The sequence below is a fragment of the Malus domestica genome, chromosome 17 (assembly GCF_042453785.1).
Source record: "Malus domestica chromosome 17, GDT2T_hap1".
NCBI lineage: Eukaryota > Viridiplantae > Streptophyta > Magnoliopsida > Rosales > Rosaceae > Malus > Malus domestica.
Window position 1 is genome coordinate 29,171,178 of NC_091677.1, and position 15,676 is coordinate 29,186,853.

The 15,676-nt window shown below is 32.9% G+C and overlaps 2 protein-coding genes and 1 long non-coding RNA gene across 5 annotated transcripts in view; 1 reads left to right on the top strand and 2 right to left on the bottom strand.

Moving 5' to 3' along the window:
- Window positions 1-15,676, bottom strand: part of LOC103417363 (transcription factor bHLH162-like) — a 66,474-nt gene that overhangs the window by 33,455 nt on the left and 17,343 nt on the right. The window lies entirely within an intron of this gene.
- On the top strand, window positions 8,782-14,237 carry LOC103417361 (wax ester synthase/diacylglycerol acyltransferase 11-like). Of its 2 annotated transcripts, none has more exons than XM_070817675.1 (5): window positions 8,782-8,987; window positions 10,089-10,643; window positions 12,928-13,275; window positions 13,583-13,720; window positions 13,915-14,237. In XM_070817675.1, the coding sequence occupies exons 1-5, from the start codon at window positions 8,805-8,807 to the stop codon at window positions 14,080-14,082; spliced, it is 1,392 nt and encodes a 463-aa protein (XP_070673776.1). In that variant the 5' UTR covers window positions 8,782-8,804; the 3' UTR covers window positions 14,083-14,237. The 2 variants fall into 2 exon arrangements, with proteins under 2 accessions (XP_070673776.1, XP_070673777.1); XM_070817676.1 differs by having other exon boundaries at window positions 8,967-9,601; window positions 9,779-10,643.
- On the bottom strand, window positions 12,701-14,102 carry LOC139193874 (uncharacterized). The gene is made up of 2 exons (XR_011578397.1): window positions 13,962-14,102; window positions 12,701-13,175 (listed from the first exon to the last, which is right to left on the bottom strand). It is a non-coding gene; the product is annotated as an uncharacterized lncRNA (long non-coding RNA).

Sequence of the window (15,676 nt, forward strand, 5' to 3'; positions counted from 1 at the left end):
GGGAAGAGACGAATTGGTGGACTTACGTGAAAGCTCGGAAGGTGTGGGCTTTTGCGTCTTCGTTTTCTGGGTCTGACAGAGCGGCGTCTAGGGTTGAATTGAGGAAGCTGATGAGCTCTGAGACAGAGCTTTGGGGTTGATCGACTGATTGGGAGAGTGAGTTTAGGATTTCTTGAAGAAGGGGGAAGGACCGGTCAAGATTGTCCGCCATGGGAACTCTGCAACTTCTCAAGCTTGAACAAGAAGAAGCAGATGAGTTAGTGCGTGTTGTAATTTCAATTCCCAGAGATAGAGAGAGCGGCCGAGGCTTTAACGAATAGAATAGAAAAGAAGAGATGAGAAGGAGAAGGAAATGAGGACAGGAGAATAGGGGAAAGGAAGAAGCATCGGTCCAAGGAAGATGGAGGGGTTTTAAAAATTTAGGTTATTTTAATTATTGTCCGTTAAAACCGACAGAAAAAAATTTTTAAAATAAAAACCGACAGACAAATTTCATTACTGTCGATTATAACCGACAAAAACAAAATGGCGGCAAAATTCCCTCTGAAAATTTTAAAATTTCCTTCAAAATTTTAGATTCCCCCCAAAATTTTGTTACGATTTAAAACAAATAAAATAATAATTGTTTGGTTTAATAAATAAATAAATAATATGTATTTAAATAGAATATGTTTTTAAAATTTAAATAAATAATTTTTTGGTTTAATAGATAATTTTTACACTTTTGGTTTAATCGAGAATAATGCATGTAAAATATGCGATAAAGAAACAAAAAAACAATTGTACAATGAAAATGTCATCACACAAACTAAATATTGTCTAATCACTACTTGAAAAACATAAATAAATATTGTCTAATGAATAAATTTGATATTCAATTTAAAATATTTACATTTATACTTAATGGAAGTATAACACTAACTTTAAGTGTTTGTTTAATCTACCATTTTGATGCGATACGCATTCTACGAAGCGTTTTTCAACGATCCAACCGTCAAACTTGTTTGTACACACTCCGAGATCGCATACGTAAAAAATCACAAAAAAAAAACATGAAGAGATTAGGTAACGGAATAAAAGTTTTCAACGGTTATAAACGAAAAATCATAATTTAACGGTTACTTTAGCTCCGATTTTGGTGATTTTTTACAGCTACACTCCTCGACCCTATAAGAATGCATTGAATGAATTCGATCTTCAATTTAAAATATTTACACTAGTGGATAAATCTTATTTTATACGTAATAGAAGTATAACATTAACTCTAAGTGTTTGTTTAATCTACCGTTTTGATGTGATACGCATTCTATGAAGCGTTTTTCAACGATCGAACCGTCAAACTTATTTGTACACACTCCGAGATTGCATACGTAAAAAATCGTAAAAAACAAACATTCACATATTACGTACCAACAAAGGTTTTCGACGGTTATAAACGAAAAATCACAATTTAACGGTTATTTTAGCTCCGATTTTAATGATTTTTTACAGCTACACTCCTCGACCCTATAAAAATGTAATGAATGAATTTTATCTTCAATTAAAAATATTTACACTAGTGAATACCACAAAATCTTATTTTATACTTAATGGAAGTATAACACTAACTCTTAAGTGTTTATTTAATTTACGATTTTGACGCGATACACATTCTACGAAACGTTTTTCAATGATCTAACCGTCAAACTTGTTTGTACACATTCCGAGATCACATACGTAAAAAATCACAAAAAACAAACGTTTAGAAATTAGGTAACAAAACAAAAGTTTTCGACGGTTATAAACGAAAAATCACAATTTAACAGTTATTTTAGCTCCGATTTTGATGATTTTTTACAGCTACACTCCTCGACCCTATAAGAATGCATTGAATGAATTCGATCTTCAATTTAAAATATTTACACTAGTGGATAAATCTTATTTATACTTAATGGAAATATAACATTAACTCTAAGTGTTTGTTTGATCTACCGTTTTGATGCGATACGCATTCTACGAAGCGTTTTTCAACGATCAAACCGTCAAACTTATTTGTACACACTCCGAGATTGCATACGTAAAAAATCGTAAAAAAAAAACATTCACAGATTACGTAACGGAACAAAAGTTTTCGACGGTTATAAACGAAAAATCACAATTTAACGGTTATTTGAGCTCCGATTTTAATGATTTTTTACAGCTGCACTTCTCGACCCTATAAGAATGTAATGAATGAATTTGATTTTCAATTTAAAATATTTACAATAGTGAATACCACAAAATCTTAGTCTATACTTAATGGAAGTATAACATTAACTCATAAGTGTTTATTTAATCTACCATTTTAACGCGATACATATTCTACGAAACTTTTTTCAATGATCTAACCGTCAAACTTGTTTGTACACACTCCAAGATCACATACGTAAAAAATCACAAAAAACAAACGTTCAAAGAGTAGGTAACAAAACAAAAGTTTTCGACGATTATAAACGAAAAATCATAATTTAACGGTTATTTTAGCTATGATTTTGATGATTTTTTGCAGCTATACTCCTCAATCCTATAAGAATGCAATGAATGAATTCGATCTTCAATTTAAAATATTTACACTAGTGGATAAATCTTATTTTATACTTAATGGAAGTATAACATTAACTCTTTAAGTGTTTGTAAAATCTATCAATTTGATAGGATATGCATTCTACGAAACTAGTTTCAACAATCAAACCGTCAAATATGTTCATATATACTATGAGATAGCATGTGTAAAAAATCGCAAAAAATATAATATTTAAAACATGTGTTTATTTATTTTTAATTAATATAACATTTTAAAATAATAAAATCAGACATGATAAAGTACATCAGATGTTCATATGTGTTTATGTGCCAGACAATGTGCATTGCGACGCATTGGAAAAAATTGTTTAAATTTCTTTGTATCTTGTTGCTTGCCTGTGAGGGAGCATAATCCTTATTACAAAAATGATAGAGTTTTAGATTGTAGTCTGTTGTTATTATTCTCTCAGAAAATTTATGGCTTGTGGGAATTGAGTTCATTAAACTTTAGGGTCATGAGTGAAAAAAAAAATTTAAATATGTATTTATTTATTTATTTTTAATCAATATAACATTTTAAAATAATAAAAATTTCATTTATGTCGGTGATAACCGCCAGAATACTAAAATAATAACCGCCATAAAGTAAAATAATAATATAGTCAATTTCTATCGGTTATAACCGCCACTATTAACTTAAAAACCGCCAGCATATGTAAAAAATATTTAAAAAAAAGATTCAAAAATACCGCCAGTAAATATCCGCCATTATTTTCTTTATATCCGCCAGTAAATATCTGCCAGAAGTTTATGTCGGATATAACCGACAATATTTTTGTAATATCCGCCAGTAATTAAATTATCTGTTGGATATAATTTATCCGACAGAATTTTCTAATATCTGCCACCATCATCCGCCACCTAAAGCTAATATTGTAGTAGTGAAAGTTAAACTTAATAAGGAGAGTCCTCCATCAGTTTGGTTTAACACATGGCAAGTTTTGAATATAGTAGCGCCACTCAGCATGTTCTAATGACAAATTGAGCCTCACACAAATTTTTCTCTCTCCTTAGTGTAGAATATCGTTTAAAAATAATAATTTAAAAAAAAAACAAATGAGACATGTAATTTTTTTTTTGTCGAAAAGTAGATATGTAATTAGGGAAAGCATTTTGCTCACCACCATAAACTATGGTATATGCTCACCATATACTTAATAATTTGGCATGTGTCATTTTACTAAACTTTAGTTTATTTTTTTTTTCAAAATTTAAAAAGTAACATTTAATGTGAAAGTTGGTTAGAATTAGATGAAATAACACATGACAAATGATTAGATATGTGCTGAGCATACGCTATAATTATAGTGGTGAACAAAAATGCTCTGACATCAGACCTTTTTGCTGGTCACATTATTCTATAAATACATGGTCGTTCATGCAAACTGATGAAATGTTTATAATTTGAATAGTATCTATATTATTAAGAGAACCCTCCTTGTCAACTTTTTTTTTTATTTTGCCCTCATTTTTATACACACTATTGACCAAAATGAGGGTAAAATAGTAATTTTGTACCTTTTGACGAAATAACAATCATATCTCTTACTTTTCCTATTTTACCCCCTTTCTTTTTTAAAAAATGACAATCATATACTTATTTTTTCAATTTCACCCTCACTTTTGATACACAGTATTTACATAAGGATGACAAAATAGTAATTATATAATATTAAAAAAATATGCATTTATTAAGAGAAATTATTCACACACACAAAGTATGTGCACTCTGCTAGTACATACATAAACCAAGATGGAGGTTTGGAAAGAGGAACTGGAGCCAGTGAGCCTTATTAATGCCCACTATTTCAACAACTCTGTTTTATCGGTATCAGTTCTTGGTGTTTTGGAATGTGAAATTCCAATTGATGACTCTCAAACTTTGTCATTGCTCGAGAAGTGTTCCTGCCCATCAACCCTCTCCTCTATAATGGTACTCTCTCTCTCATAGTCTTTGTTTCCTTCCTTTTACTTGTTAAACAACTTTTCAAAAGCAAAATTTTGTTTGAATAGTTTAGTTGAAGGTTGGAGAATTATGTTAATTTTCGCATAAACTATCAAAGTGAGTTGAACTTCAAATTTATCACTTAAACGTGAACAATAAATATCATTAGATTTATGGTGAAATTCCTCTTCATTAGGTAAACGATTTTAGGTTCAAATACAGTTTCTTTTTTTGGTTTTTGTCACAAATAATTCCTGAAATTAACTCACCCCATCAAGATGATTCTTGAAATTGAAAATCGATCAATGTAGTAATTAAAAGTGAGGTGTCGCAAATCAATGTGGTCTTTCCATTACAATTCCGTTAAGAATTATGTTAAATGCTAATGTGATATATAAATGAGTCCCACAAATCTATTAAATATTACCATGTGAATCAAAAATTATTTAAATAAAAACAATTTTTATTTTTACAAAAAAAAAAAACACCTTTCATCATCTTCTTTCCTCTACCACCGAGCAACCACCATAGCCCCACACCACCCTGTCGACTGCACCTCCGACACGAGAGATGTTTCAGTTCGGATTATCGGCGCCGGATATCACGAGAACCGCAAGAACGGGGTGCAACCGCTTGGTCTGTCTGGAGCCGACGGCGCCAATACGATCACGGAACGAGAGATGTAGGTTGTGGAGGACATGTTGTTAAGCTTGGAGTCGAACAGACGGGGTGAGAGTCGAGGTGGTGGTGGTTTCATTGATGGAGGGAAGAGGTTGGGAGCTGAGGAGGAGGAAGAGGAAGGCGTTGGTGGTGAGAGAGTGTTGGGTTAGGTGGTCAATGCTGTGTGGGTGTGGGGATATATGCATATGGCAATTGCATTGTGTGTTTTTACAGGGTTTGGGTTGATGGCTGTGTCACTGTAGGAGTCGGGGTGTGTGTTCGGTTTTTGGGAAGGGGAAGAAGATGATGAACAATCATCTTCTTCTTTTTATTTTATTTTATTTTTAAGTTTTTAATTATATAATAAAAACTTATTTAAATATTTTTTAATTCACATGGTAATATTTAATTAGATTTATAGGATTCAGTTATGTGCCACATCAGCATATAACATATTTTTTGACACAATTATGACAAAATAATCATATTGATTTGTGATACTCATTTTCATGGACTACATTGATCAATTTTCAATTCCAATAATCATCTTGATGGGACGAGTCAGTTTCATGGACTACATTTTTTACTTGTTTCAATATTTTCCAGATGTGAGCATAATTAGTTATAGGGCAAACTACATTTCAAATTATTCTGGTTTGGAGTGACTTATGAACAAGGTCGTGAAGTGTGTTTTTTTTTTTGGGCACCAAAATGGATTTTTTTTTTTTATATAACGAATTCATACTAAACAATATCATTAAATCGTAGTATTAAGTAATTGTCCCATAATTGATTAAAATTGTATTACTTGATGCTTTTGGACAGTTTGATTGTTTGATCTTGTTTGACATTTAGATAGATGAAACATTGATCTACTCCTAACCACATTGATACTGTCGTAACTTTATCACCCATTGGTTGATGTAAAATTGACGTAAACCTGTATTAGTTATGCAGCTCCCCTTTTTGCTGAACAACGCTATACAGCTCCCCTTGAAGTTTGAATGCTAGTTTCAACGGTATTAATTAACACCGACAAGGAAACTAATTATATATGGGACCAGTTATAAAGAATAAATTTTACCGTTCAACGGTATTAACATTGACAATATAAAACGCATCGTTTTCTGGGGCAAGGTCTGCTGCCTTCTGATTGCATTTATGACGCGTTTACTAATCCGTAATCAAATTGAGAGGAATTGAATTGAGGAGGAATTGGATTGAAGATGAATTGAAATGAGGTGGAATCAGAATCAGATTCCTGTTAAAATTGTTTACTAAAACTGTCTGGAATCGGAATAGGAATGATGTTGAATCCATATAAGTTGTTTACTAATTCACTTTAATCGGAATGAAAACTAGGTTGATTACTAAATTGCCCTTACATAAATAAATTATTTTCATACTAATTAATTAAATTAAATTCTTAATTAAATTTATATAATAAAATTCATCTATATAAAAATATATAAATAGGTTTTATTTATTTATTAAAAGATGGTAGAAATGATGTTGAGTCAATATAAATTGTTTAATAATTCACTTTAATCGAAATGAAAACTAGGTTGATTACTAAATTGCCCTTACATAAATAAATTATTTTCATACTAATAAATTAAATTCATCTATATAAAAATATGTAAATAGGTTTTATTTATTTATTAAAAGATGGCATAATGAGTGTCAAATGAATGGTAATGTTGGGATAATAAGAAACAAGTGAGGGCATAATTGGTAGAAGAAATCCATTCCGGATTCCTCAAGTGTTAAGGAATTGAAATACCTCCCTCATGTAGGGAGTCCAATTCCTCCAAAATTAGGAGTTGGATTCCTTAATTCGTGTGGACCCCACATGTATTTTGATTCCCCAAGATTACGAAAACAAAGATGTATCCCGTAATCGGAATCCAATTCCGTAAATTGATTCCGATTACGGGTACGTAAATGTGCCATTAGTTTTGTGTTTCTGTATGAATTAACATTGACAACACAAAACACGTCGTTTTATGGGGCCAAGGTCTACTGTCTTCTGATTGCATTTATTTTTGTCTCTTTAGGAATTTTTTGACATTTGACCCTCCACTTGTTCTAAAATTAACACCGTTAACTATTAAATATTTACTAATTATAAAAATTAAAGAAAAATAAAACAAACACAATTAAATAAACACCGGACAACAACCTACTCCAACTACTCCTAGTCACCACCGAAGCTCATCTTCACTGCCGGCAAAGTTCCTTTTCTTTCTCTATCTCTCTCGAGATCTTTCTCTCTTGAATTCTCGCACTAGATCGTGATCCATTCATCCATCCAGTCAAACAACAAATGTTTTGTGGAGTTGGAAATTTGAGAATAGAAGATATAGTGAAGAATTCGATAGAGAAGGAGAGAGATAGAGAAGGAACTTTGCGGTCGGTGAGGATGAGCTTCGGCGGTGACTGGGGTGGTTGGAATCTTTCCTAAGCGGCAACAAGGAACGCAAATACGCACAGATCTTGTTGTTTCATTTTGTGAAATAGTATCAGTGAAATGTTTTGCCAAAACACCAAATAAGAGGAACAAAATAACTATGATTGCAGAGCTGCTGCTAGAAAGATGACTTGTAGATGACATTGAGAATGGTTCTATAAGCATTAATTGGTTCGGAGGATGCAGGTGAATTTGAACCGTTCCTAAGCGACAAAGAGGAGCGCAAATACGACTTCACCGACGAGCTATGTTTTCATCTAATTAAAAGTAAATATGGATAGTGATTTGTTCATATTCAGACCTTGATTTTCATCTTATTATTCCTTCTTGTCTATTCTCGATAGTTTTTTGTTGCTGTGATTCAGCCTTACACATTTGTGGCTTCTGAGTTTTTTAATCCGAGTTTGCGATTCAGTTTTCTTTGCTCATTGTTGTTGGGAAGGTGCCACTTGATACTACATTATTGTGGTATTTAGTAGGTGAGAATTCTCATTATAATATCATATGTTCATAAAATAAAATTTTAAAAAAAAAACTAAAAAAAAGGTTTTTTTTAGTTAAAATGGTCTCTGAGATTTTCATAAGACATAACTTTGGTCATTGATATTTAAAATTAATAGAAGTGGCCCATGAGATTATCCGTCATCCATTATTTTGGTCATTTCATTAAAAACTCTGTTAAGTGGTCCCTGAGCTTTTTAATGGAATGACCAAAATGATTGATAGTGGACAATCTAAGGAACCAAAGTTATGTGTTATACAAATCTTAAAAACCAAAATTATGTGTTATGCAAATCTCAGTAACCAAAGTTATGTATTATACCCTCAAAATATAGTGTAATTTGACATGTGTCATTTTACTTAACTTTGATTCTAATTTTTTTTTAAATTGAAAAAGTAACATTTAATGGGACAATTAACTGGAGTTAGGTGAAATAACACATAACAATGATTAGGTATATGATGAGCATACACAATAATTATAGTGGTGAACAAAATTATATGAGACCTGTTATTAAGAAGATAATTGTCTCTTCAACGGTAGGAACAGTGATAACATAAAAGGCATCCGTTTGATATTCTATAAATACATAGCCGATCATGCAAATTGATGAAAGTTATATCAAGATGGAAATTTGGGAAGAGGGACTGGAGCCAGTGAGCCCTACTGGCCACTATTTCAACAACTCTGTTTTATCAATATCAATTCTTGCTGTTTTGGAATATGAAATTCCAATTGATGACTCTCAATTTCTGTCATTGCTCGAGAACGTGTTCCTGCCTATCAACCCACGCTTCTCCTCTATCATGGTACTCTCTCTCTCTCTCTCATACTCTTTGTTTCCTTCCTTTTACTTATTAAACAACTTTTCAAACGCAAATTTTGCTTGAAAAGTTTACTTGGAAGTTGGATATTTATGTTAATTCTTGCAATAAACTATCAAAGTGACTCGAACTTAAGATTTATCATTTATAAGTAAATGATCCAACTACAATTTCTTTTTTCTTTTCTTTTTTATTGGTTTCAATATTTTCCACAGGTGAGCATAGTTAGTTTATAGGGAAAACTACATTTCAAACTCTTCAGGTTTGGAGTGAATTTTAAACAAGGTCATGAAGGGATTTTTTTAGGGAGGTATTATTGGCACTCAAAAAATCTCATTTTATACTCTGAACAAGTGTATTTTTCTTTCCTAATATAGAAAGTTTGGAGTGTAGAATGAGATTTTTAAAGTATTAATAACAATTCTCTTTTTATTTTATTTTTAAATACAATAATTATACTAAACAACACAATTTGATCGTGGTATTAAGTGGTTGCCTTATAATATATTAAAATTGGATCACTTGATGCCTTTGTCGGTTTGATTGTTTGATCTTGTTCGATATTAAGAGACGACCCATTGGAAGAAAGGACTCACTGAGCCGAGATCACTAACTAATACTAATCTAATACTAATGAAAATGCTAATATAATAGAAAAGAACTATCTTTTCTGTATACTTTTCCCGGCACGAGATTTTGAGTCTCGCGTGTCTACCATTTCACCACCAAGGCATCTTGAAAGTGAATCATATTCCATGAATATGATGCCTATCCAGTGCGATGTATGGAATTTTGTCTCAACTTAACCACCTATTGGTAGGTGTTGAGTTTTATTACAAAATGTCTCGGTAATATTAGGAGTGGAACCATACACTTATATGTTGTATTTTATTTTCTCCCATTGAATGATATCCCTAAGCTTGATAAAGTTTTAGATCTAAAGCATTGTACTAGATCATTATGGTAATATTGCATCATTATAGGACGTGGGCTAAATGTTTTTGAGCACGTTTGAAGTATCTTTTGGAGTACTCTTTACATGATGTACTCTTTTTCATGAGCAGTAATTATTTATTTTGGAAACAGATTGAAAAAAATGGAAAGAAACAATGGAAAAGGGTTGAAGTGAAGCTTGAAGACCATGTTAAAACTCCAATCTTCCCTTCCAACTTGTCGAATGAATCATATGACGAGTATTTTGACGACTACTTGTCAAACGTAGCAACAAAAAGATTTCCACAAGACAAACCACTATGGGAAATTCATGTTATAAAGTACCCAAATCGCAATGCAGCTGGTAATGTAGTATTTAAGTTGCACCATGCGTTAGGTGATGGCTACTCACTCATGGGCGCTCTTCTCTCTTGTCTACAAAGGGCTGACAATCCTTCTCTTCCCCTAACTTTTCCTTCACGGAAGCCATCGAAACCGAAGAATGAAAATGTTATGACCAAAACTTTCTCATCCTTGTTGAACACCATATCCGATATTTGGTGGGGCATTTCAAAGAGCATCACTGGGGAAGATGATCTATCACCAATAAAATCCTCGAACAATGAACTTGAGTTCACGCCAATTATAGTATCAACTGTGACGATCTCTCTTGATCACATCAGATTAATTAAGAACAGACTTGAAGTGGTAAGTCTCAGGTTTTCTCTGTAATATTTTGGTTTATGCATGTGGGTGTGTTTTTTTCTTTCTAAAACACGGGAATAAGCTTTCATGTTGATCTTCCATCTCTTGTTGATAAAAAGAAAAAAAAATCCTTGTTAATTTTAACATTATAGGGTCATGATTGATAATTAATATTTAAATTCTATTATGAAAATTGGACATTGGTCTTGCAACACTTTATTTTTCTAGTCTAATGATACTTTTCTTCCAAATGTTTAAATTTCCAAAGCGATTGATCCACCCCCTAAAATCTAAAAAAACTTTAGTTTTAATAAAAGGAAAACTAATGAAAAAAACTTGAAAACTTTAAATTGTAAAGATAAAGACAAAATACAGGGTAAAGTAAATAGTATCGAGATTGATTTTTTAGTGTAAAAATATGATTTTTCGTTAAAGTGAACAGTACCGAGAGCTTTTCGTTAAAGTTTCCTTTAATAAAAAATGAAAAATAAAGGCATAGTAAATAGTATCAGGAAAATGTAAGAATGTGATTTTTCATTAAGTGTGATTTATTCATTAAAAATGAACAGTACCGTGAGTGTTTTATTAAAACTTAAAAAAAAAAAAAATGTTTTCACTTCTTTTTAAGCCACATATTGCCTGAATATAAATTTACGGATTCGGGCATGACATAAACTGAATATATAGGCAGTGGCGAAGCTACGTGAGGACGAGGAGTAGTGGCCGCCCCTCCCTTCGCCGGAAAACATGCCTAGGAGCGCTAGTTCAGCCCCTCTACTCTAGTCGAAAATGAGAATTTCCGCTCCGGTGATTTGGTTTCTGCTGCTGCGCAGCAAAGATGGATTTGTTTTTTTCCTCTTTTTTATTAGATTTTGGAGAAGGAAATCTGAAAAAAAAAATGTAGTTGCAGACCGACGGAACTTGCGAAGAAGATGAAGGTGTGTTTGATATTCCCTATACCAAACGGTGTCGTTTGGCAATGCTGACCCTTTTTTTATATTTTTCTCTCTTAAAAGTTAAAACTGATTGTACTGACACATTTGTTTACATTTTTCTCTCTTAAAAGTTAATACTGATTGTACTGACACACCCTTCTCCTTCTGTCCCTTCTGCCCCACTTTGTTTTCCCATTTCCCCCTCCTCTTTTTTTCTATTCTGACCGCACCTTTGTTTTGGTTTGTTAATCAATTTCTTTCTCTTTTTTATTTTATTTTTTATTATCATTCTTGTATGTATTTTCCCTCTTTTGAATACCTCAACATATGTATTTTAAACTCTCACATTATCTATAAATATTGTATTAATTTTAAAAAAATAATGTAAATATTGTTTAATGCTTATTTTACAATAAAAGAAATTCATTTAAATCCATCTAGGCTCCTACCTAAATCTCGCTTAGGCGCCTAGCTGCAGACTCCAGTCCGCTGCCTGACTAGTGCTTAACGTTTTTTTAGAATCTAATCCTAACTAATTTAAGCTTCTTACATGGCTTTAATATTACCGCTTACAACCGCTTTGGTGAAGAGATGGTTTGCTGTTATGAATATTGATTCAAAATTTTGCACTCTCCAATGTGAAAGCAACCACTTCAATTGAACCTTGCACTCTTTGGAATTTCGCCCCTCCCCTCCGTAAATTCTGGCTTCGCCACTGTATATAGGCTAGGCTAACTGTCTGCTTGCAGGTCAATCTCAATGCCTGTAAACCTAAAAAGATCTGAATGCCGTAATAAAAACCTACCCCGTGCATATGGTGGGCATGATTATAATTAGCCACTAAAATTTAAAGTATATTTACTTTAGAAAGTCAAAACCTGCCTAATTCTTTTTTATTTTTGCAAAGTCAATCTGGCTAGTTCGTCCTAAATTCCAAACTATGTAACATTAATCTGACCTATTGAAGCTCATGAAGAAGCCATGAAACCATGATCTTCAAAATTAACCTTTTCCTCGATCTGTATCAAATTCTCAATGCTCAAATTTGTTTAACTATCCTATAAAATAACACATAATTTATCAAAAATTTCGCCATAGTGGTCTTGATATTGTTGAAGCCCAAGGTGAAACAGTTAAAATGGGAACTTTCAGTCCTTAGACTCCCCATACATTACACATTTATATAGATCTTTTAATGGCTAGTAACAAAAATCTCTTACATCTCATTGTTTAAAAAATGGAGAATATCAAAAAATAGAATACAAAATACAAACACAACATGCAAATCATCAAACACCATACTATCAAATTTATAATAAATTGTAGCATAATTAACTTATTTACTATCACAGACGATAAATGATGTCCTTACCGGGATGGTCTTTCTTGGCTCTCGACTATATATGCAAGAGATGAACCAAAGCTCAAGGGAAGCCCATAGCACTGCATTGGTTTTACTAAGTACGAGGATCATGGGGAATTATACTTCGATTGAAGAAATGGTCAAACCCGACAGCAAGAGCCCATGGGGAAATCATTTTGCATTCTTGCAGGTTCCCATTCCCAAGTTGACTGAATTCTCAAATGCGCTTGACTTCGTCTGGGAGGCTCAAAAATTTATCAAGATGAAAAGAAATTCTTTAGCTATTTATTTCACTAGTGGGCTATTGAAGATGTTGAACATGTTTGAAGGCCATGAGGTAAGTAAATTTAAGGATTAGTTTGGTAGACATGATTGAATTGAAATAGATAATTTTTACGTATTAAGGTATATTGAAGACGGAAATGAGTGATTTTCATTTGGAAGGGATCATAACAGGATTAGTTATGAAGAAAATTTATTCTTTCTAATCGTACTATTTTATGAAGGACTAGAATGAACAAGTTTTCTTTAGTTTAGTATCTAATCCATCCAATTATGTACACCAAACGAGCCCTAAGAAAATGCATGCCATATTACATATGTACAACATTTATTTAAAAATTAGAATGCTACTTGTGGTGCAGGCAGCATCAAGATACATCCGCAGAACATTAAAGAACTCGAGCATGGCATTCACAAATATGATTGGGCCCGTGGAACAAATGTCTTTGGCAAACCAACCAATAAAAGGATTATACTTTATGTTAGTTGGATCACCTCAGGTAAGCAACAGGGTCTCAAAAGTTTTGGAAACAATATGCATCGTTTTGTTTTCAAAATTAGGTGCATATAAAATTAAAAGATATAAACATATTTCACACACACACACACACACACACATATATAAGGTGTGTTTTCTCAATGATAGCATAGACATGTTATATATATAGGTAACACAATTTACGTGTACCTGCAGGATCTTGACATATCAGTCCTAAGTTATATGGGAGAGGTGAGGCTTACCTTAACAATGAAAAAAGGCACCATAGATCCACAAAAACTGAAGTTGTGCATGGAAAACGCCCATGATATGATATTCAATGCCTCGGACAAATATCCTGTGGAAAATAGCACTGAAAAATAGTCACTCATTTGAAATTCCACTATTACACAGAACAAATTATAGCGTTATTATGCGTATTTCTGTCGAAATTTATAATTTGAGTAAGAAGTTATTGAAAACTTACAAAATAATACTACATTTGTAATAGTTGGTTAATAACTATGATTTTGTTATTACTTGTGTGTATTTGAACTTTTTATTTTGTGAGTATTCTTATTAACACGTCATCTTCATATGAGTTGAACCATCATTAACTTCAATTATTCTTTTAAACTTTTAATTGTGTAAATGATAAAAGATATTACGCTTTGATGTCTAGATACGTTTAAGATCCATAAGTCGCATTCGGTAGAACCGACTAGAACTCATAGGTAAATTAGATCTGATACACAATACAATAAAACTTAACAATAACCTCCAATAGAATAAAAAATAACAATAACCTCTAGTTCACAGGAAAAATAGGTATTCAAATGAACTCATCCTTTTTTCATTCTCTTCCATCATTTTATTCATCTGGCTCCATCATCTCTTTGACCATACCAAATTCCATTCAACTACTGTTGATGTTCACCGTAATTTGTCACGAATCTATGGGAGGGTGTGTAGAGCTTTGGCTCGGGTGTTCGCACCATCACTTTTGTGAACCCTTCTTGGTCCTCCCCGATGTTCGCCCTTGTTGGCGATGTTTCTCGTGGGATCTGTCATCTTGCTTGCTTCCTTGGTTCTTGGTTCAGTTTGTGGCGGCAGATGTTTTGGTGGCTCTACGAGGTTGATCTAACTTTTTTTTCCTTCATGTTGGGGTTCTTGTTGTCGAGATCTCTGGTGCTAGACAATCGGTGATAAGGTTGCTAGGGTTTTGTTTCTATGTGTTTGTTGTGGACTCAAACTTTAGGCTGGGTTTTGCTTCTGTTTGTTTATTCTGGGCTCAACTTTTGTGTTGGGTTTTTTGTTTTGGGGGTCCATCTATTAGTGTTTTACTTTATTTGTAATTGGGCCGTTGTATATGTATACTTTTTTTTTTTTTTTTAAAGATACAATAGTAGATTTCATTTCATCAAAATAGTTTTACATCATACAATTTTGAATCAATGTCGTACATAGTCTTCTACAAGTAAGTCCATAATAACACTTAGAGGAGTCTCATTCCATTCACATTGTTGGGTCAATGAGAGCCCAATCCGTGCGAGTCGATGAGCAACAGAGTTTGTATTGCGGCAAGTATGGGCAATAGTAGCTTAAGTGATTGGATGGAGTAGTGCTTTGACGTCCTCCACCACTTGTCCAATTGTGGACAAGTTTAGAGTTGGATTCTTCAAAGCCTCCACAATCTGAAATAAATCTATCTCAAAAGATAAGTTTGAAATTTCCCCATTTACTGCCCAATACACAGTCTCCCGAAAAGCCACCAGTTCCGCCTGCAGAGGAGATAAGACATCCTCAGTACTGCCACAAAATGCATTCACAAAACCTCTAATATCACTCGAATAATTGCCCCGAATCCCGCCATCTTACTGACTTCATTCCATGCCCCATCAATATTCATTTTGAGTCGTCCAGGAGGAGGAGGAATCCATTTGGATCTATTTAGTGCCCTTGCAGTCAAGCCATGAGT

What these genes read in the sequence shown, in the direction of transcription:
- LOC103417361 (XM_070817675.1), top strand. Translation starts at nt 8,805, where the DNA reads ATGGAAATTTGGGAAGAGGGACTGGAGCCAGTGAGCCCTACTGGCCAC. An exon ending in TTAAGAACAGACTTGAAGTG is followed by an intron (nt 10,644 to 12,927) that starts GTAAGTCTCAGG and finishes TTACTATCACAG; the next exon opens with ACGATAAATGATGTCCTTAC. An exon ending in TGTTAGTTGGATCACCTCAG is followed by an intron (nt 13,721 to 13,914) that starts GTAAGCAACAGG and finishes GTGTACCTGCAG; the next exon opens with GATCTTGACATATCAGTCCT.